The 23,781-nt window shown below is 36.6% G+C and overlaps 1 protein-coding gene across 1 annotated transcript; it reads left to right on the top strand.

Moving 5' to 3' along the window:
- Positions 1-2,655: 2,655 nt before the first annotated feature.
- LOC309717987 (cathepsin S-like) lies at positions 2,656-22,554 on the top strand. The gene is made up of 12 exons (XM_082552927.1): positions 2,656-2,781; positions 4,389-4,504; positions 4,630-4,752; positions 6,511-6,663; positions 8,096-8,320; positions 9,490-9,655; positions 9,842-9,944; positions 10,600-10,696; positions 17,808-18,026; positions 21,601-21,766; positions 22,148-22,256; positions 22,438-22,554. Exons 1-12 carry the CDS (start codon positions 2,763-2,765, stop codon positions 22,535-22,537), a joined length of 1,596 nt encoding a protein of 531 aa, XP_082409053.1. The 5' UTR covers positions 2,656-2,762; the 3' UTR covers positions 22,538-22,554.
- Positions 22,555-23,781: the final 1,227 nt, after the last annotated feature.

The raw sequence follows: 23,781 nt of genomic DNA, 5'->3' as shown, positions 1-23,781 counted from the left end.
GTCAAATGTAAAATAACATGACATCACTGTAAATGTAATAAAACATAATTTTCTTGTTTTTCAAATATATTTGTCTGTACATATGCATATTTAGATTGTTAAAATACATTCACAAATGTATCATAATTTCACAAATATTTGTCCGTTATTTGAAAGATTGAACTCTTAAATTCAAATGTAATGCTATGGAAAAATATATAAAATGATTCTTATAAACTTTTTTTGCATCAAATAATGTTATTTAGGGCGATCGTGGCTCAAGAGTTGGCAGTTTGTCTTGTAATCAGAAGGTTGCCGGTTCGAGTCCCAGCTCGGACAGTCTCGGTTGTTGTGTCCTTGAGCAAGACACTTCACCTGCACCTACTGGTGATGGCCAGAGGGGCCGATGGTGCGATATGGCAGCCTCCCTTCTGTCAGTATGTCCCAGGGCAGCTGTGGCTACAACTGTATCTTGCCTCCACCAGTGTGTGAGAGTGAATGGATAGTGAAATTGTAAAGCGCTTTGAGGGTCTCGAAAAGCGCTATATAAATGCAATCCATTATTATTATTATTTAAACCAACTGTTAACAGTATATTTCTGTACATTTAAGTATTATTCATATTGCCGCATCCATTGACCTTGTTTATAGGTAATTTCATTGTTTGATCACGTTAAAATGTTCCTAATTTATGTTTAAAAGCACTTGAAAAAGGCAAAATCCCATATAAAATTAGGGCAACAAACTGCATTGTCATTAATGAAAATAACCGTATTTTTATGAGAAAGTTATTTTCTGTTATTGTATGGTATTATTTTGGCACCCCAGCTGCTGGAATATCACTGTTTTTTTGGATTTTTTTCTTACAGTGTGAGATCCATCACACCGAACAATATTTTTTGTTTGATGATAGTTTTCTCCTGTTTTTCGTAGTTAGGGAGGCAAGTTGCTGTCATTTGGTTTGATTAGGTAAGTTTGGTGAATACTCGAGATAGGCTCCTTTGGTTTGTTGTTTTGTTGTTGTTTAGGTCCACCCCAAAGCTATAATCAGCTCCTCGTTTGTGTCAAATAACCTAACGAATCAATATATTGTAAATAAATCATTATCAAACTTTACCAATTGCGTGATGTGGCTGCTTGGCTCTGATGAAGATGGCTCACCCTTACGTTGTGGTCTGGCCACCCCTAGACAGGCCATAACAGCTGCGTCAAGGTTTGACATGTTGTGCATCCAAAGATTTGGAATACTTTTCTACACACCTTGGTTATAATTACTGATTTTTTTGAGTTACTTTTCCTTCCTATAATATCAATGGATATTTTCAAATTTTGAACAGCAGGTTATCTTGACCTGTCTATGTGCCTAAATGCAGTGAGTGGCTGCCATGGCACTGGTTGATAATCAGTCATTGTTTTAATGAGTGGTTTAACAGGTATATAAAGTGGCTGTTGTGTTTATATTTATAATTTAATTATTCTACTAAATGTGCAATATTTCTATATTTTTTGAAGTAAGGAACACCATCACCCCAACATTAACCCCCATGACTGTTTTCATGTAGGAAAATGAGTGACGTTTGTATTTTTTCGGCCATAGTTGGCACCACAAGGAGTTTGCATTAATGATTATTATTTATATGGTGCTGAATTACTCTATAAAAGCATGTAGTGCCATGAAACCATTGCTTGAACTTATATGTTCATGACTGAAATGCATGATTTGGTTTGTTCCTCTTTCAGTTTTCTGTGTTCATCCAACAGCAGACAACGTACTGACCTCATGATCTTTCATTTACAGCTGACAGGTCGAATATTTATTTTGACCTTCACTTCTTTCCAGAACCACTTATTCCTGTAACTGCAGAATTAACTTCCAAGATTTTTAATGACCTTCCTGACCTTTCTGATTAGTTTCAATGAATTAAATATAAAATTCTAATAAGTGGATTGCCATAATATCATTTTCCATTCTCCAAGTTTCCATTTCCATATTTCTAACCCTCAGAGAAAACTGTCATTTGCACACAGGATAGTCTTATAGTAAGGTTAATATGGGTAGCTACAGCTAAAATTATGATTTTATGCCATTCTGAGGCAATAGAATAGAATAGAATATTAGAATATTAGTCACTGAGATCAAATGAAAACTCAAAGGAAATATTGTTGGAAATAACTTTGTCAGCTTGGTCGAATTTGTAATTTCAAGAAAGGAATTCTGGCATATGAAACATGACTGTGAGATACCTTCTTTGACAAAGCGATGTGCTTCTGTTGTGTTTATTCTGAACTTTAATCTTGCCTCTGCCATACTAATATAAAACAGAAACACAACTCTCAGTCTAATAAGAAGCTAAACTAAAACATAAAATAATAACGAGGAAACCCCAATCTGGAAATAAACCCAACTACACTGAACTAAAGATAAATAACTTAATAAATTAAAACTAAAAAACTTGATTGCTCATAGGGTGTAATGAAAATGCTAAATGTGGGAAGTAAGACACTTTTAATGTGCATAAAATGCTGAGTGTGTGTACTTGTCATACTTTCCGAAAATGTGCAATTGTGTGGTTCAAGTTTTTGAGAAAACCTCTGAATAAGTGGTTTTTGTTTACCTTCTGTTTCATGTCTTATGCGTTCAACTATTCCTTTCCTGCACTGTGAGGAAAACGGTGTAGCTTTTACTTTCGAAAGAGGAAGAACTGCAATAGAACATGTGACACTTCGTTCTTAAATAATAGCAACAAGGAAACGCAGTCAGACTGAATTTCCGCGCAGCAAAGATGAGTCCGACTAATCAAGGCAAGTGAAACACTTTCCAGTAATACTTTAACAGCTTTAGTAGAAATATTAATGGCTGGTAAAACAAAAAGGCGGACATCGCCCCATAAAAAGCTTCATAATTTAGTTTACTTTCGTTTTTGTAGCTTTCAAAGACTTTTCTTTGTTCAGGCCGCAGGTGTGTTCAACGATAGAAATACATTGTAACCTTGTTATAATGTCATCACAGTGAAGTAAAGTGTTTCTATAATGTTAAATAATTGCAGAAAAAGAAATCGTCCAAACACACTCGGTGTATTTTTAGTATATATCCTTATGTAATTACACCATTGACAGGAAGGCTGTGCTGTACAACTACGCTGTAGCATTTGTTTAGTAAAACAATTTGAAAGTAATATAAAACCGGAATTCTTCGTTTTTGTATTTGTATTTATGAAACTGACAACAAAGCGAAGCGGAAAAAAGAGCCAGTCAAAGTGCTTTTGGGGTAAAAGTCCAAGTAAAAATTGAATAGATGGCTTACTTAAATCGCATACATTAGTATGAGAAGCCTGATGAGTTATAAATTCTGGTTAAAAAATATTATATATATCATATTACATTTAGGTTCTACACTGAGGGTATTGTGTGTGTTGTTTGAAGAGGGTCCTTTCCCCAGCTGGGAACTGTACCAGGTGGAGCTTCATATTCATGGATGTACTTCTTGCTTGTTCATAAGTTTCACTTCAGGCCTTGCGACTGTGGCGTCATTTTGAAAATTTTGCACAGCCTTAAATATGTGGAAGTTATACTTGAGACTTCTCTTAACACTCAGAGACTAAAGACACAGTGGTCAGTGCAAAAAGCTGTTTTTTAAAAAGTGACTTTTGCTATGTAGATAAGGCCAATGAGCCACCTCAGTATAAAACCCCTGGAGACAACATCAGCACCAATTATAATCTGGTAACATGCTTGAACACTCAGTTCAAACAGAAGTGTTCAGTGGAATCACTTCACTGTCTTTAGTTTTGTATATTTGCTCTTAGTCATTGTAAGAAAACTGAGCAAACACTCTCCCTTTTTGTATTTTGAGGCCTGTTTGTTGATTCTTGTATGCCTTTTTCAGCTTGTTGCCAGCCCTTCTGATAACAAGTGACGTAAACCAATATTTACAATCATGTTTTTCCGCGTTCTGACTGAGAAGCAGATCAAGACAGTGAAATTGTGAAAAAAAGGCCTTTTAATTTGGGAAAAATTACCATGTATGAATCTAGGAAAATAGTTGTGGCTTCTGTTAACCTTTTAGAGTAAATGTTGGATTTTAATAAGAAGAATTAAATATCAGGGGCTCTCATAAACAAGTTCAGTTGTGCTCATATTTCACTAAACGCCTATTCTTTGTTTTGATTTCCATCTTTTTGTTGTTTTCTTTTTGTCAACATGTAACACAACTCTGAAAATATTTTGGCCGGTGTCGTGCCAGAGTCTCTATGTGTGGTTTTTATGAAACTAAGGTCTGTTTCTGACTGGAAACTTGAGCTCTTTGCCAGTCAGGTTGTTTTCTCAGTGTGTTAGTGAGCATCAGTCTCATCAAAGGTCAGGTGACATCCTGTCTTCTCGTGTCATCGTCTATGTTTGTGTGTTTGCAGGCCTGCTGTTGCTGCTCATCTCCCTGTGTGCCGGGGAAGCAGCCATGTTTGAATCCACACTGGACGCACACTGGGAGCTGTGGAAGAAGACACATGGGAAGAGCTACAAAAATGATGTATGTGACAAAAAGTAGTAATAAATATTTTTTTAAAGTGTTATATTTGTATGGACAAACTCTGCACAAGGCTTATAATTAACTTATATGGCATTTTCACCTCATCTGCTCTTTCTTTATGTGAGGTGGAGAATGCTCACCGCCGGGAGCTGTGGGAGAATAACCTGAAGATGATTACCGTGCACAACCTGGAGGCCTCAATGGGACTTCACACCTATGAACTGGGCATGAATCACATGGGAGACCTGGTGAGACACTCTCTTGCTTCATTAATGTTTTTGACTTATGATATTTTTTATTCAATAATGGTGATTGTATTAATGATGTTGAAAAGGTCAACAGGATCAAAGCTGATCTGTATTGAAGAGTAGCTGGGTGTGTGATGGATGATAGATTACTGGCAGAAAACTGAGGCTACAAGTGGCTCAAAAGTCTTTGTGTTCAGGCCCAACAGAGTTATGTCAAAACACTTGACCATCATTTTCCACATAAAACCTCCACAGTGATGCTGGCTCAAAACCTCATGCCACAGTTATATGATCAGTTTCCACCTGCCCCTCAAAATACTTTTTTTCACTTCCTGCGTTTACATCTACACTTCTGCAGCTCACATTTTTAGCTTCTGTAGAAGCACCCTTTCTTCCCTTGTTGCCTTCTCTCATGTTTAAGCTAATGAATGAGAAACTAGAAGTTTACATCAAGAAATATCTCGAGCTTTATGACCCAAAAATTAAGTCTGGTGAGATGGAGCTCTGGAAAATTATTCTTGAGGTGAAAAGTCTACACTGTTAAAAAAAAAAAAATCCTAGAAAAACAGTAATATTCCTGCAGCTGGGGCGCCAAAGTAATAACATACAATAACAGAAAATAACTTTCTCATAAAAATACAGTTATTTTCAGTAATGATAATACAGTTTGTTGCCCTAATTTTACATGGGATTTTGCCTTTCTCAAGTGCTTTTAAACATTAAATTAGGAACATTTTAATGTGATCAAACAATGAAATCACCTATAAACAAGGTCAATGAATGTGGCAATATGAATAATAATACTTAAATGTACAGAAACATACTGTTAACAGTTGGTTTAAATAATAAAGGATTGCATACCCTGGGACAGACTGAGAGAGGCGAGGCTGCCATATCGCACCATCTGGCCATCACCAGTAGGTGAAGAGTCTTGACCAAGGACACAATGACCAAGAGTGTCCGAGCCGGGGCTTGAACCAGCAACCTTGTGATTACAAGGCGAACTGCCAACGCTTGAGCCACGATGGCCCTAAGCAGCAATAATAGTAATAATTATTTTATGTAAACAACGTTTATAGGAATCATGTTATATATTTTGCCATAGCATTACATTTGAATTCAACAGTTCAATCCTTCAAATAACGGACAAATATCTGTGCAATCATGATACATTTGTGAATGTATTTTAACAATCATATTTAGATTGTACAGACAAAAAACAAGAAAGTTATGTTTTATTACATTACAGTGATTTTACGTTAATTTACATTTGAAATGTGAAATCACAGTCTTTTTATGTAAATTTAATGATATTCTAGAAGAACAGAACGAAACTGTAAAATACAAGTAAAATACTTTTATATTAGGACTTGTTCTTACAGTGTAGCTTAAATCAAAAAGACAGCCACCATGGCCTTTTGTTGTCTTGCAACATGTTTGGTCTTCCTGTTGACACATCCTGTTAGTGCTTGGAGCGGCACTTGATGCACCACAATGTTTTTACAGCTCCAGTTGCCTGCAGCTTGGTTAGTAGTTGGATTAGATGCAAAGTTTGATTATGAAATTAAACATTAAAATGGCTCTAATGAAGTCAGGGAGATTATAACATATAAATATTGCATAGGGGAGATTTATATGAAAAATTAAAGCTTTTAGAAAGTTTATAAAGCACATTGAAGTTGAAAACTTTGATAACTGTCTGCCAGCTGTGACTGGCTTTTGTTTCTTATTTCATCATTGCCATTTTCTTTCTCATAGACAGAAGAAGAGATCATGCAGTTTTTTGCCAGTCTCACTCCTCCCACTGACATCCAGAGGGCGCCGTCTCCCTTTGCAGGGGCATCAGGTTCTGGCATACCAGACACCATGGACTGGAGAGAGAAGGGTTGTGTCACCAAAGTCAAGATGCAGGTAAAAAAAAAAAAAGAAGAGGGCATTTAAATCAATGTATATGTATTAGTGCTGCTGAGAAGAGCAAAAACATTTGATGTCTCATAGCCACACAGGCAGTAGTGTCAACATATCCCCCATTCATCCTGTTCCTTATTCTTTGAAAAGGTTCATGTTTACACAGGATGTCATTACCACAGTTGCTAGTTTAGCAATTATTTGGTCACATCCATTTGTCTTGGTGCAAAGAAGGTGGGTAGCACGGTCTTACAGGGTTTTTTTTAACCTAGATACTTTCAAAACTGTCTCGTTATCTTAGTTTTTGGATGATTAATATACAAAAATTAAGGTGAAATAAGGAAATATATGTCTTAATGTTCTGCCTTTTCTTTCTGTATGTAAATAGTCCATTCCAAAGCTTCACTTTATTTGTCTCTAGAAACGTTTAGTGCTAAAATATGCATTACTTTAGGGTATTTTAAATCCATATGACTTTCTGTGCTGAAATTGCTTTGCGTGGAGTCTAAGGGGAAAAATCATAAAGATAAAAATAATAATTTTAAAAGAAAGAAACAGATTTTGATGCCCAATTTATTATTAACTTGTGTTGTGCAGATGAATATCATTTAACCAGAGACACACACATATTGATTTTGGCATTGCTTCTGTTCTGTGCAACAGGGTAAATGTAACTGACCAAAAAACATTCTCATTTAATCACTTGAGTTCTTTAACCTCCTACACCCTGCTGGACCCTTGCTTCACCAACACCTCTACAAACGCCTGTTGAGCTGCCAAACACAGAAATGTGTGAAATGATGCACAAGGAATTTATTCTATTTCTGTCTGATGTAGTGACAAGCTACAGGAACATTGTTGAAGGGGGATTTTTCACTCTGTCTTTATTTATTATTATATCAATGAATTGTATATATTAAATCAAAATCAAGATGGATTTCTTTATGGATTTCTAAGAAGTGTGGAAAGAGACCAGAAAGGAAAACTCAAGCAACAGAACTAATATAAAGAACACCTTTGTTGCCAGACCAGTGTGTTTCAGCTTGTTTATTTTGTCACAGCTACAAGTGCAGTCAGATGTGTAATTTGGGGTCAAAGTTTTACAACCATAATTCCAAGGGTGTTGGGATGCTGTGTAAAATACCTTTTGCTAGTTAGTCTAATTATTTTCAAAATTTTCGTTGCCTCCATCCCAACATTTTTGAGACATCTTTTGCTGCCATGAAATTCAAAATCGAATTCATATTTGTCATGAAATTGTAAAGTGTCTCAGTTTCAACATTTATGGGATTTGCAAATCACTGCAGGACTTTTTTTTTGTAGTTGGTATTGTAAAAAAGTGCATCAGTGCTATTAAGATGGACATTTAGAGGAATACTGAGAATATAAGCATATTTGTATTTTAGATCCTATGGGTTTGTTTTTTTTATCTTAGGGTGCTTGTGGGTCTTGCTGGGCCTTCAGTGCTGCAGGGGCCCTGGAAGGCCAGTTAGCCAAGAGTACAGGAAAGCTGGTGGATCTCAGTCCTCAAAACCTGGTGGATTGTTCCGGCAAATATGGCAACCACGGCTGCAACGGAGGCTTCATGACCCGAGCTTTCCAGTATGTCATCGACAACCACGGAATCGACTCTGATGCTTCATACCCATATACAGGACGTGTAAGTAAACACACAACCTTTTTGTGGCCCTATAAGCACACTTTTGTGCTAAAAGAACATACCTACGTACTTAACTGATGTTTTCAGCTATAATATTAGTGATAGGTGAATGTTCATAAGGTAAAACCAAAACATCTGACTCCATTATTTACAGTAAAAATTGAGTAGACAGGAGCAAAGCTACTTTATTTTTTATTTAATCTAAGGAATGTTACTATTTTTTAATATGTTTATATAATGTTAGTTTATGTTGTCTTTGTCTAATTTTCAATTTTCAATTTAAATATTGTGTTTAAATGATTTTCAGTCATCATATTCTGTTTTATTTTTGTTGTTCATACAATGTGAACAAAGTTTTGCAAAAAAAATAATAAACACAGGACTCTAACACAAGCTTTACAAAACCCTGTATGAGACACCTAGGTGGGTGTATAAAAACCAGCAAGAAGTTGAGTCTGATCCTTCAGGCTGTAGACAGCAACACTCACACTGTGGTCAGCTGTTAACGTCTCTTTGGAGCAACAATAAATTAATCGGAGCGGACAACATGTTTGTCCTCCAGGCTTTATGTAGTTCGCTGTTGTTTGTGTGGAGGAGGCCAGTTCTGAGACGATTCAGCAGACTGTTCCAGCCTCACGGGGGTGGCGATGTTTTTAATTTTAGAAAAAGATATTTGAAAAAGCAACTTTTTGATGTTAAATATTCTATAAGCATAGTGACCAAAAATATTCAATATGGACATGACAATATGTGTGTATTTTGAAAAAATCTTTAGGTTTAGTTTTGTCCTGAAGTACAAATTATGAAACCACTGACTTTCTCTTTTATGAGTGAGGTGCAGTTCAGTCAAGGGAGAGCCTGTTTTCCAGTGTCTGGTGACTAAAGGGGTGGTTTAAAAAAAAAAACTGCAGCTCATAATCCAAAATAATCCACAACTTTGCCATTCATATGTAAAATGTCACATTAGAATGGGCAAGTAGAGCAAGCTCAAGGACTGCTCTGATGGTTGGTGTCACTTCTAGTGGTATGAGGTCCCATCTCCCAGTTTGTTCAGTTCTGTCTAAGGCCTGCCTTGTATGTTTTTAAACAAGAATAATTTAAGATTTTTATTTTTTAATTTTTTTTCCTGACTGCATCAGATCCTTTAACATTTTGTCCTTTAACTTCAGGATGATCAGTGCCACTACAACCCAGCAACCCGTGCTGCCAACTGCTCCAGTTACCAGTTTCTGCCTCAAGGGGACGAGAACGCTCTGAAGCAGGGTCTTGCTACCATTGGACCCATTTCAGTGGCAATTGATGCTAGGCGGCCCAGATTTAGTTTCTATAGAAGTGGTAAGATACACTTCGTCAGGTGTCAAGTGTACTCTTGTCTATTAATATGGAAAAATAGTTTTGAGAAGTTTGGAGGAATGAAGATGTTTCGAGAAAAGCTTGAATTAATAAAACTTTCTTGGAAATTATTGTTTTTAGCTTTTTGGAATGTTACAATGAGATTGGTAATTCTTCTTATCATTTCAGGAGTGTATAATGACCCATCATGCACACAAGAGGTGAATCACGGTGTGTTGGCAGTGGGCTACGGTACTCTGAATGGACAAGACTACTGGCTCGTAAAGAACAGGTGAGACATTTTCACTCCACTGATTTCTTTGGAATCTGGGTTATATATACAAAGTGATTTTATAGACAGGGCTTCTATTGTCTTCCACTATCTGTTCACTTATGTGGTGCATTCTGGGAGGACTCTACAAGACAAACAGGAAATGAAAGAGAGAAGTCAGCGCTTTTTAGGAAAGTACATATCATTAACATGCAAAGACTGATTGTTACATTCTGTTCAGACTTTCAGTTTTTGCTGACAGGACTAAAGTGGATTTCTTTAAATTATATATATTTTTAAACTTAAGCAATAACTCTCCAGACTGTTGGGCTGCGATATACCAGTTGGCCTCCATCATTTTAGTTTAATCAAACATTAGTTATTCCATGGAAACATCAAGACTTCAAAAGAATACAGCCAATCAAAAGTTTGAACATACCCATGTATATAAGTTTCCTATCAGTATTAATAATTAACCATGCACTGCACCTAGTTAAATGTAAAGAAGAAGAAGAAGAAGAAGAAGAAGAAGAAAGACAGCTTTGTTAATGTTTATTCATAGATTAAAACAAAGCAACCAGCTGCTGAATGACATGTGGAGTTTTAAAAACAGTTCAATTTCACCGATGAGCTATTATTTCATAATGATTTTTTTTTTTTTTTTTTTACTCTCCAGCTGGGGAACAACCTTCGGAGATCAGGGATACATCCGGATGGCACGCAACACAGGCAACCAGTGTGGCATCGCTTTGTATCCCTGCTACCCCGTCATGTAACTACAGTGTGCACTGAAATTAAATTCTTGCAAAAAAAAATAAAAAATTCATATATGATGACCCTTTTTTATATGATCACCTCGAAGCTGTAGTTTTTTTTATCTTCAAAAACTACAGCTTCAAACTAATGCCTTTTGGTACTTCTCTTGAGAAATGATATCTTGAGGAGGAAGCATTATATTTTCTTTGGCTTGTGACATTGTGGAAATGCTAATGTTTCTATCTCTGTGTGTGAGTGCTTGTTTAAGAGTCTTTTTTGTATGTTTTTTTTCTTCTGACCCTCTTCTCAAAGCTCAAGCTGCTTTCCGAAAAAGTCTCCTTAAAAGTCAAGATTCAGCAATTTCATTAAAAGATTTCATTTTTATAAGTTAGTGAGAAATATTTATCCCCAATGTTTACTGTGGTTATCCAGTGTTGGGAAGGTTACTTTTAAAATGTATTCCACTACGAATTACAGAATACATGAAAATGTATTTTGTAACGTATTCTTTTACGTTACTCAATGAGAGTAACGTATTTTGAATACTTTGGATTACTTAATATATTATCATGCTTTTTACAACTACATGAATGTACTATTGCTAGTGATTTATTACTATTACTGAAGGTTATTCACCATACCAAAACCAACAGGATTTTTACATTTTAATATAAAATGAGTATCAGTAGGATGGACATGTATGTCGTATAGAAAACAATTCTGCGCGTATATAAAACAGCTCTGTGGCTCCGAACCGTAAAAAAGGGTCCTCTGGCTAATACGGTGGGTTCCGTGTCGGCTCATAGCTGAAAACTAGCTTTACTTTGTTGTCTGGGTCAACTTTGCTAGCGAGAGACAGAGAGAGGCGTTGAAAGGCTGCTCCAATGGAACTTACTGTTTCGGAGGAAAACACGAACACAGTGTACAGTCGAGTCTTAATAGCGTACTTACAAATGGGCTCCTCAGGCATTCTTTTTGGCTGCAATGGTTATTATTATATTTAGATGCTTCCAGCTCCCGTTTCTGGTCGGTGAATCTCGTACTTTTCACCTCTTTTTCTCCCTCCTCGCGCTCACAGACACATTCCACCGGCGTGGAATTCCCAAAAATAGAGATGGCATAGCCTAACATATGAAACAGAAAAATACCGCAGTGTAATCCATTCATTTCAACAAAGTAACTGTATTCTGAATACTACCTTTTTAAACGGTAATTGTAACGGAATACAGTTACTCGTATTTTGTATTTTAAATACGTAACGGCGGTACATGTATTCCATTACACTCCAACACTGTGGCTATTATTAACTACTAAATCAGGGGTAACCAGAAGTACAGACGTCTGTCCAAGGCTACAAGGTTTCATTAAAAATATGTTTATATCTATTGTAAAAAGCTGTGACTTTACCGGATGTTTAGCGCCTGACAATTGTATATTTTTTGACTGCTGCTTTGTTGTTGATACTGATATTATGTAACCTGACTCAATATAAAAATAAAACATTGTCCGAAAATCTGGTTCCTTATTCACAAAATAATGGACACGGAATTATAATATGTAAATTTATAGATGTTATGGTGATAGGTCTGTTACTGAGCATTTATGTTTTTGGACTTCTGGCCTTGTTTTCTTACAATGGTAGCGATTTATGTTTCTTAGTCCTTTTCTGGTATTATTTAGTTTCCCGGTTTAATCATTTAGATTTCTGGTTCTTAATTACTTTGAGTTAGTTCCCTTTTGTTCCCTCTCGTTTGCCTTTGTGTATCTTTATTATGTGAGTCTCCCTTTGTCCCTCGTCAGATCCTTGTCATGTTCATCATCCGTCATGTTTCAGGTCTCAGGTTTCCTTGTTCCAGGTACCTTGTGTTTAGTTTTCGTTGGTTTAATCTTAGTCTCCCTTTTGCTTTGGTTGTATTTTGTGCAGTCAAAAATAAAAAGCTCACTCTCATTTTTGACTGCAGTCCAGTACCGTGTCTTTAGTCTGCATTTGGGTCCACACTCTGTCCACTCTCCACACAGTCTGCCATCACAGACCTGACAAAGGGGGGGATATGTATTTATGTAAATATGCCTGGGAGGTTGAGGGTTTTAACTGATCAGGTACTGAATTGTGCATGTTATACAGCATTTTTGTTAAACAAAAAGGACGTTTAAAAAGAAGAGTTGGTTTCGTGAGGGTGTTTTCTTGTTTTTGGATCAAATAAAAAATAAATCAGATTTCAGAGCAGCTACTGGTGCTGGAGTTGGTCCTTAAAACCCACATATCTTTCCTGCTAACACCTTGAACAAGGTCAGAATAAAGTCAACAGACTGCAGTGTTGGGTTACAAATGAGTCATTTTTAATTTTTTTAGTGCAACATCACAACAAACAATTTTCACATGAGGTATTCAAAGGGATTTTCTTTAGTTGTTGATACAAAATGTCCCACCATGATTGACGTTTAAAGTTTTGTATATCTTTTTTTAAAGCCTTTGGTTGGTTAGCCACATTCATTAGCAAGGCAAGTTTATTTATATAGCACAATTCAACCACAAGGTGATTCAAAGTGGTTTACAGAGACATTAAAAAACAAAAACGAATAAAAAGCATGATTTAAAATTGATTAAAAAAAAACAGTAGATAAAATCAGAACAGCAGATGAAATCAGTAGTTAAAATGTAAGCTTTGAAATTTAAGCTTAAAAGTGTGGATTTGGTGTTTTACTCAAATGCAGCTGAGAATAGGTGAGTCTTCAACCTGGATTTAAGTAAACTAAGCAAATTTCAGCTGATCTGAGGCTTTCTGGGAGTTTGTTCCACATATATGGAGCATAAAAGCTGAATGCAGCTTCTCCGTGGCTGGTTCTGACTCTGGGAACTGATAAAAAAAAAAACGATCCAGATGACCTGAGGGATCCGGAAGGTTCATAGTGGGTCAGGAGGTCACTGATGTATTTTGGTACTAAACCATTCAGAGCTTTATAGACCAGCATCAGAACTTTAAAGTCTATCCTCTGACGGACAGGCAGGCAGTGTAAAGACCTCAGAGCTGGACTGTAGTAAGTCTAACACATGGACAAGAATGGCACAATAAAGCATGGTGGGTCGAGTCAAGCTGGGGAAAGTTAGACTCAGTCAGATATTTCCCACAGCCTTTCCAGTTTAAAGCTTTTTGTATGGATCTTATTAATTTCTACTTACAACAGTGGGATTGAACAGTATTTCAGCTACACTAAACATTTTGAAAAGAACAGGTGGGAGGGACACAACAGTTCCCCTGTTTGTCACGGTGCTGGGTCGGTGACCCAGTGTTTTGAGTTTCTTGTGTCTCTAAATTTTTGTATTTTTATCTTACTTCTCTTTGTTGCCCCAGTTTATTCTTTAGTCTAGTGTCTTAGTTTGGCTTTCTTGTATTCTCTTTAGTTTTCTAAGTATTTAGTAGCTGCCCTCCATGTCTCCTTGTTGTTGTTTTCTGTGTTTCTTAGTGCTGTCTCCCCTAGTCAAGTCTGTGTCTGTTACATTTCCTGTTTTACTTTGAAGGTCTGTGTCCTACGTGAATGTACTGAGTTTCGCTTCCTTTGGGTCTGGTTATGTCCAGTTTCTCTCAGCTGTGCTCCCCTTCTGTGTCTCATTCCCCTCGTTATTTCCCAGTGTATTTAAGCCCTGTGTTTCTCTGTGTTAGTGTTGAGATCTCTCATATGCTGTGTGTGGTTCTCCTTGTGTTTCCTGGTGTACCTTACATTTAGATTTTCCCAGTTTAATATTGTATTATTTGTGATCTGTTTTCCAGCAATAAAGCTGTGCTTTTTGAGTTTATTCCCCGTGTGCCCGTGAGCAGGGGCGGATCTAGAGAAATTTTCTTAGGGTGGCAAAGAAATCAACCCCCCACATATGCAGGTGGTTACATATGGTTAAAATGATTCAAATGCACTAAGTATACACGTTTTTCGTATAAATATAGTCTATAACTTAATTATTGTCTGTAGCCCACATAATTACACACTTTAGTTACATAAAACATGTGAGTTTTGATGTTATGTACTGTATAGCCTGTATATTAAATAATATGTAGCCCAATCCAGAAAGCTACACAACATGGGGCGGTTCATTTACAAACACAAGTCTAATTTAAGTTTCACACTGTTTTTTGTTAGAAAACAATCACATTGTTAGATGCTTAAATTACACAAAATGTCAGAAATGCACTGTCATGAACAAAAATTTAAACCTAATTTTTCATCATTTGTTGGATTAACCCACTGAGGCCTGAAATACAACCGGCCATTTTTGACTCCTTTTGAGTTTACGTTTGTTTCATTTTATTTTTTCCCCTTGCCTTGTTTGGTATCATTCTTTTCAGCTCAACTGAATTTTGTTGTTTTTTTCACTGACATACTGCATTTGTACTACAATTACTATTAATAGTACTATTACTGATCTGAAATCACACAAAGAACTTAAAATCCTAGTAGTATTTTTTACTGTAAAAAAAACCAGACATTTTGAGTAAATTTTTATAACTTGAAATGCAAATATAAAATGTACATTTTCTAAACATATACAACTATTTATCTAAAAATGCAGACAATACACCTGCTGTTTGTTTTGTTTTTTCATTTTCTACAACCATTTAAAAATATTACTAAAACTAAAATGAGAGAACAATCAGGTTTCGCAATAAGATGCCCCACAAATGATGTGTGCCAGTAAAAAAAAAGTTTGTCCACCAAAAGACAGAGGAGAACGGCACAGGGATAAACCTGCAGGCCTGACAACAGGAGGTGTATCACTCCGCTGGTTTTTTACTTAGTGACAGTGTTTACCTTTCAAATGTGCCTTTGTGACATTCATTAGTGCCCTCACTGACACACAAAACAAAACGACTACACAACAGAACAGCTACACAAGTCAACACAACACACTAAGTATACACTCCACACGTCACAAATCTCCCACATCTAAAAACTCTCTCTCTCGCTCTCTCTCTCACTCGCTCTGTCTCGCTGCCATTACTGTCACTGTCACTCCCAAAACTTTTCCCTCTTCCTAAACAACCAAATCCCACATGTTGACTTTTTTTTAATTCGCCCACATGGTACATTTTTCTACCGATAGGAAAGAGGTGGCTTTTTTTCCTTTCTTTACTGTTTTCACGCTGTCCTTAGAAAACGCTTAAAACACACACACAAAAACGTGACGACAGTATTTAGAAAAAGCATGGCTTATATATATTATCATAACTCTGGATTTACTGGCCTGTAATTAAAATTTAAAAACTTTGAAGTCCGAACTTTCAGTGTGGGCTGAAATAGAGACTCAGCGTGGCTGCAGCTTTTTGCTATGTCAGCTTAAAATTGTCATGGAGGTGGAGGTGCAGCGTGTCCGTGGACCACATGGTTAATAACACTCACCTTCCTTCCATTTCCAGAGTGTAACATCCAACCACCTGTGTAAAATTGAAAAGACTGACTTCACAATTTGTGAAGATTTTTTTTTTTTTTTACTGTAAACTCAAAAAAAAGATTCAGAAAAACTTGGAAAAAAGCTTGAATCTTTGCAGCATTTATTTAAACATTTAAAGACGTAACCAGTCCCACTTAATGCTCAGATCAACACTAAAAGTAACAGGCTGTTCTCATGGTTAATTGACTTGGTAACAAAGGCCTTCATTATTAGATGTAATTGGTTGTTAAGAGCAAATTAAAAAAAACATTTATGTAAACAACATTCATCTGGTGGAATTGGTGACTATATTTGTATGAATGTATTTCAACAGTTTGGATGACTGAATGTGTAAAGCGCTTTAGGGTCCTTAGGAACTAGTAAAGCGCTATACAAATACAGGCCATTCACAGGCCAGATAATATAAATTAGTAAAACATACATTCTTTGAGGGATTGTGTGTTACGTTGTCTCCCCCTGGCGGATGTATTTGAACACACAGCCATAAACAGGATTTTTTTTTTTTTTTTTTTAGCTCTTGCTTTGGTTCCTTTGGTTCATGAATTATGCAGCAGACTGGTTGCAGTCTCTGCATAGTAACAGCTCTGCTGCTTCATCCTGAGCTCCTTTTATGATGACTGAATTCTGTTTCTGATGTTTTCTTCAGTTCAGGCAAATTTCTGTTATCGCAGAGCTCAAAGCCACAAACAACATTCAGCGATCTGATTTAAGATTTACAAAGTTTTTAATTGGGGCATCTGCATCTCTAAGCAGACTGACGTGGAGCATTAGAGGTGTGAAGACTCAGATATTTCAAAATGAAGGCCAAAAAAAGAAAATAATAAGCTAATAAATGTTCGTCTGATTAGGGAATGAGACACACTTTAAAACCAAATGTATGTTTACATGTAAGTGTTTCAGAGCTATAAGCATTAATCTAGTTTATTACATCATGCACTCCTCCAGGGAGGTTGTTCATAACATACAGGGAAGGGATCTGCACCTTTTCAGGCACAGAAGCATTAGTTACACCCAACACATGTTAACAAGAATAACCTTTTCATTTAAAGTCAACATAAACGTTCATCTATATTACAGCAAGTCCCTATTTCCTGGGTGAAAGCCAAACACGATGGCGGTGTCAGTGATTCATTAGCGCTGGATGTGTCAGTCCAGACCTGTAAAAAAGCCCATTTCTCACTGTGTGTCATTAACACTGTTTCGACATTACTGAACACCACAAACTGCCCAGCAGCTGATTCTATTTACAACCCAAATTCACAGCAGTTACAGAATTTCGATCAGCAAACAGAAATGGCTTTCTTTCATTGTCAATGTGGTCACAGTCTGCCTCCCGGTGGACAGACAGGAGAAGACACAGCATTTGCTGTGATGTTGATTTAATCTGTTTAAATGATTCTCTTTAATATGATACATCTTGATGAAAAAAACAGGCTCTCTGCAAATGGTTTGCTTAACAAATAATGCCTATCAGAACAGCTGGGTATTTATTTCCTTACAATGTGCACATTTATTCCTGTTTCCTACCAACTCTGGTCTGGTCTGGGTTTCTTACATTTCTGCTGATTATAGCTTCCATGTCGGCTTAGTTTCCTCTTACTGTTGTCAGCAACAGTCCAGTCATAGTGGTATGTACATATCAAACTAAACCTCTTACTCACCAGTCTTTCTTTGACCCCTGACAGGGCTCCTGTGGCTCCTGCTGGGCCTTTAGCTCTGCCGGGGCCCTTGAGGGGCAGTTGGCCAAGCAGACCGGGCAGCTCGTTGACCTCAGTCCTCAGAACCTGGTGGACTGTGTTACAGAGAACGACGGCTGTGGAGGAGGCTACATGACCAATGCCTTCCAGTATGTGAAGGAAAATGGAGGTATTGACTCTGAAGTGGCCTACCCATATGTTGGACAGGTGAGCAACCCACTCTGCCAAACACACAACTAAACTTGAAGTAGCTTATTAATCTGAGCCTTTCACTTGAGTTCGTTTCATGTAGTGAGTGCCACATCCTCTATAAACTAAGCACTTATATTTTAATATCACTGGGTGCTTGAACACATAAAGGCAAGATGGACCAAAACAGTCAGGCAAGTTTTTTTTTCCAAGTAATAAATAAGTATAATTTAGTTGGTGTTTGTTCTTTTTTAAATTATCTTCCAGTACTTCCAGTACTTAAGATAAGCTAGAAGTGTGTTCTGTGAAGGCACTCTTACAAAGAAGCTTTGCAGACTTTTCACAAAAACCTAGTTGTTATAAATAATACCCAGTAATCAGTGGTACCTTGTGAATCTTGTGACAGAAGAGTCACAAGGTACCAAAACTTGCATAGCAAGTATTTTGATTATTAATTTATACTACAATTATTAATTTGTTTTTATTGTCGGTTAATCAGTAATAACCATTGGATTAAAATCAGTGTCGGGCAAGTTACTTTGAAAAAGTAATTAATTATAGTTACTAGTTACTTCTTCAAAAGAGTAACTGAGTTAGTAACTGAGTTACAAGATTCTAAAAGTAATTAATTACTTGAAAAATAACTATTGCGTTACTTTAAAAAAAAATGTTTAACCCTCTGGGCTCCAGTGTATAATTGGCCTTTTTTAACCACTTTTGATTTTACCTCTACATTTAACCTTTAAAAACTATGTACTTTGCCTTGTTTGGTATCATTCTTTTCAGCACAACCTCACGTTTCTGAATTTACAGTTATGCTTTCATTTTGACATAAAAATGATCTAAATCAGACAAAAAACATAAAATCCGAGTAGAAAAAGTTATATTTTTTAACAATCGCAAACATGTTTATTGAATCATATTTCATAACTTTAAATGCAAATATAAATTGTCAATTTTAATGTTATATGCACAAATCTTTTCAAACAACAAAGTTATTTGCAGCTATTTACATTTTACCCTCTTTTTTTATAACAATTTCAAACTATTTATATAACAATCAGGTGTTCTGCATTCAATATGTATGTACTCACTCTCTCTGTTTTTCTGCTGTCTCTCCCTCTCTCCCCCCCCTCTCCCTCTCTCAAAACCTCTCCTAAACAACCAAATGTCATGTTGCCATATCATTTTTTGATTGGTCGACATGGCACATTTTTCCACCAACACAAAAGGGCGTTTTTGTTTTTGTTTTGTTTTTTAATTTTTTGCTCAAAAGCATGTCCCGGCTTCCTCCGGTCAGATGCGTGGAGGCAAGCCAGTTGACAGAGCTGTTACTGGAGGTTCGTATTGGCAAACACTTGCTTTCCCGTTCTAATGCATTATTTTAACAACCACTATAACTTTATGTGACTTAGACACCGACTACTGTGAGCAAGAGCCGCATAGTGTTGTCATACACCGAACAGAACGGAATTGGTGAGTTTGAACTTTGGACTGTTGTGGTGCTAGCAGCTGACGCTAATTGGATTGTTTTGAGTTGACTAATATTTGTTGGATAACAAATGTTTTGAAGCTATACAATCTGTATATAGCAGTTGAACTATTTTTTGTTAAATTCTTATTGATAAAATATACTGTTTATTTAATTATTTATCTATCTATAAATTGTGTACACAGGAACAAGAATAACTTAATGTATTTAGCTCAACTGGCTGATATTTTCATATTCTTGTGATTTCTTATTGGCCATGTTTATTTGATGCAGGCCAGGTGACCCTTTTTGGGTTTAAAAAAGGATGAAAAAAAAAAAAAAAGGATGGCCAGCCAATGAACGGCAAGGAGCAGAAGTCGTTCTGCATTGAAGCTTCCACTTCCACTGGTCTGGTAGGAAGTTATCAAAGATTATCCAATCACACTGATTTCCACATTCATACACACCATTCCCCCGTTTATGGACAATAGTGCTTGGATATCTCTAATGCACACTGCATAAATAAAATTCATAGATAAAATCCATGGACTTTCTCCCTTTCAGAGTGGATCAGTGTTTTTGATGTTGATGTGTGTTATTTATAGGGGAACATTTTTTGTTGATTTGAGAATCTATATTGCTTGATAAAAGGTATAGGATTATTTAATTGTCTTTATACACCCCAATTGGGTATGTTTGATTAATTGCACCGCTGCAGCTGGAGTGCTTATTGAAGTTTTCCCTTTTCTTTCCTTGTTATTTTCCTTTGGTTTTGGTTAAATACATGGTACCTGCAAAAGCATTTTGTGTTGTGTGTGTGTGTATTTATTAGTTACTGCCCATGAGCTCCAGTAGCAATTCCTAAATCTTTTGACTAATAATAACCCAATATTTCACTTAATACCTAGCATGTATTCATTCATTAGCGCCACTGTGTGTCAGTGTACTGACACACAGTAGAAATTGAAAATCTTTAATATCAAGAATTGACACTTTTAAAATCGGCAACAAACGGTTTTAGCAGCTCGTTGACCTCAGTCCTCAGAACCTGGTGGACTGTGTTACAGAGAACGACGGCTGTGGAGGAGGCTACATGACCAATGCCTTCCAGTATGTGAATGAAAATGGAGGTATTGACTCTGAAGCGGCCTACCCATATGTTGGACAGGTGAGCAACCCACTCTGCCAAACACACAACTAAACTTGAAGTAGCTTATTAATCTGAGCCTTTCACTTCAGTTCGTTTCATGTAGTGAGTGCCACATCCTCTATAAACTAAGCACTTATATTTTAATATCACTGGGTGCTTGAACACATAAAAGCAAGATGGTCCAAAGCAGTCAAGCGGGGGTTTTTAAAGTAATAAACAAGTATAATTTAGTTGGTGTTTGTTGTTTTTTAAATGAGTGATTGCCCCACCTCTTCCAGTACTTAAGATAAGCTCGAAGTTGTTCTGGTAACGCACTCTTACAAAGAAGCTTTGCATAAAAAGTCTTTTAACCTAGTTGTTATAAATAATACCCAGTAATCAGCTGTTAGCTGCAGATGCATAGATGGTGAAGAGGTTCTCACTTGGCTGTGAGGGTGTCACGTTTGTCCCCTTCACACGCTTCACCAACAACACGCAACGAGGAAGAAAATATTTCATTTTGACAGTAAAGTAGCTGCAAACATCTTACCAGAGGGAGGTGATTCAGCAGAAATGATGAAGTGGAAACTCTCCCACAGAGTGAGCATAGTTTCCTCTTTAGTCATTTGGTAATATGAGAAGGAAGTACATCTGCTCGGTAATGATAAAAATCTGCCGTCTCTCTATTGTTTGGCTAGTTGGAATTGCACCAAACACATCATGTGATATAACATGTGACAGAAGAGTCACAAGGTACTAAAACCTTGCATAGCAAGTATTTTGACTATTGATTTTATACAGCAATTATTAACTTTCTTTTATTGTCGGTTAATCAGTAATAACCATTGGATTAAAATTCGATATTCTACCTAAATATGATTATACTGTGAGGTAAGGACATGAAAAGTAGCATCTTAAATATCAAGAATTGACACTTTTAAAATCGGCAACAAACGCTTTTAGCATTTTCTCCTCCTTTGTCTTGCCTGCAGGATCAGACCTGCCGCTACAATGCATCAGGCATGGCAGCCCAGTGCAAAGGCTACAAGGAGATCCCAGTGGGTAATGAGTGCGCACTGGCTGTTGCACTCTACAAAGTTGGTCCAGTGTCTGTGGGCATCGATGCACAACAGAGCAGCTTCCAGTTCTACAAGCATGGTATATGAACATATGAACTTCTCATATGTCTGGTCAAATGAAATTGTTACCTGCACCTACTTCATATAAGGGAAGGAAAGTGTGTGGAATAAAATCCTAGAATTTAAGGGCCTGTTTAGTCAGGATTTCTTCATTAAATATGAATTAAATAAACTAAACATGGAGTTCACACCTTCATTTTGAGCAATAAACTTTAAATTAGGCAGCAGTAAAATTTAGTTATAATGGTCTGTATAAGCTAGTAAAACAATTAAACATAATAACACATCAACAACTTTCTGGTTATATTCAACATTAAAAAGTGTGCGAGGTACATCGTTTATGCACTGTTCACTAATGCAGCTCACTCTTTTTTTCTCTCTCTCTCTGTTGTGAACCCAGGTGTTTACTACGATCCCAACTGTAACAAAGATGACGTCAATCATGCCGTACTGGCAGTAGGCTATGGAGTGAACACCAAGGGGAAGAAGTACTGGATTGTAAAGAACAGGTGGGACATGTCACTTGTCTGAATGGCATCAGGTGGCTCAAATGTCCACTAAAATTAAGTGTTGGTTGGTTGTTGTTTTCATGTCATCTGTCAAAATGATAAGCTGAAATGCTGTTTGACTCCTGGTGATATTTCATTTTCTCCGTCATTTCCAAGTCCATCTTTTGTCTTTTCTTCACAGCTGGGGTGAGGAATGGGGCAACAAGGGATACATCTTGATGGCACATAACCGTGGCAATGTCTGCGGCATCACCAACCTCGCTAGCTACCCCATCGTGTGAACAGACTAGGGAATGGGCTTTGCTTAGACTACTATAAGACGAATATACACTTAAGCATTTACTCTGAACACCCCACCCCTAGACCGGCCATAACAGCTGCTTGACATGTTGTGCATTCAAAGATTTGGAATACTTTTCTACACACCTTGGTTATAATTACTGATTTTTTTGAGTTACTGTTTCCTTCCTATAATATCAATGGATATTTTCACATTTTGAACTTCAGCAGGTTGTTTTGACCTGTCTATGTGCCTAAATGTAATGAGTGGCTGCCATTGGATTGGCTGAAAATCAGTCATTGTTTTAATGAGTGGTTTAACAGGTATATAAAGTGGCTGTTGTGTTTATATTTATAATTTAATTATTCTACTAAGTGTGCAATATTTCTATATTTTTTGAAGTAAGGAACACCATCACTCCAACACTAACTCCATGACTATTTTCATGTAGGAAAATGAGTGACGTTTGTATTTTTTCGGCCATAGTTGGCACCACAAGGAGTTTGCATTAATGATTATTATTTATATGGTGCTGAATTACTCTATAAAAGCATGTAGTGCCATGAAACCATTGCTTGAACTTATATGTTCATGACTGAAATGCATGATTTGGTTTGTTCCTCTTTCAGTGTTCTGTGTTCATCCAACAGCAGACAACGTACTGACCTCATGATCTTTCATTTACAGCTGACAGGTCAAATATTTATTTTGACCTTCTGTAACTGCAGAATTAACTTCCAAGATTTTTAATGACCTTCCTGACCTTTCTGATTAGTTTCAATGAATTAAATATAAAATTCTAATAAGTAAATTGCCATAATATAATTTTCCATTCTCCAAGTTTTCCATTTCCATATTTCTAACCCTCAGAGAAAACTGTCATTTGCACACATGATAGTCTCATAGTTAATATGGGTAGCTACAGCTAAAATTATGATTTTATGCCATTCTGTACAAAACTCACAAGATCAAATGAAAACTCAAAGGAAATATTGTTGGAAATAACTTTGTCAGCTTGGTCGAATTTGTAATTTCAAGAAAGGAATTCTGGCATATGAAACATGACTGTGAGATACCTTCTTTGACAAAACGATGTGCTTCTGTTGTGTTTATTCTGAACTTTAATCTTGCCTCTGCCATACTAATATAAAACAGAAACACAACTCTCAGTCTAATAAGAAGCTAAACTAAAACATAAAATAATAACGAGGAAACCCCAATCTGGAAATAAACCCAACTACACTG

Source organism: Aulonocara stuartgranti (assembly GCF_965226115.1).
Source record: "Aulonocara stuartgranti genome assembly, chromosome: 11".
NCBI classification, from domain to species: domain Eukaryota; kingdom Metazoa; phylum Chordata; class Actinopteri; order Cichliformes; family Cichlidae; genus Aulonocara; species Aulonocara stuartgranti.
Note: the sequence above shows the minus strand (reverse complement) of the source record. Positions and strands in the feature narration are given on the sequence as shown.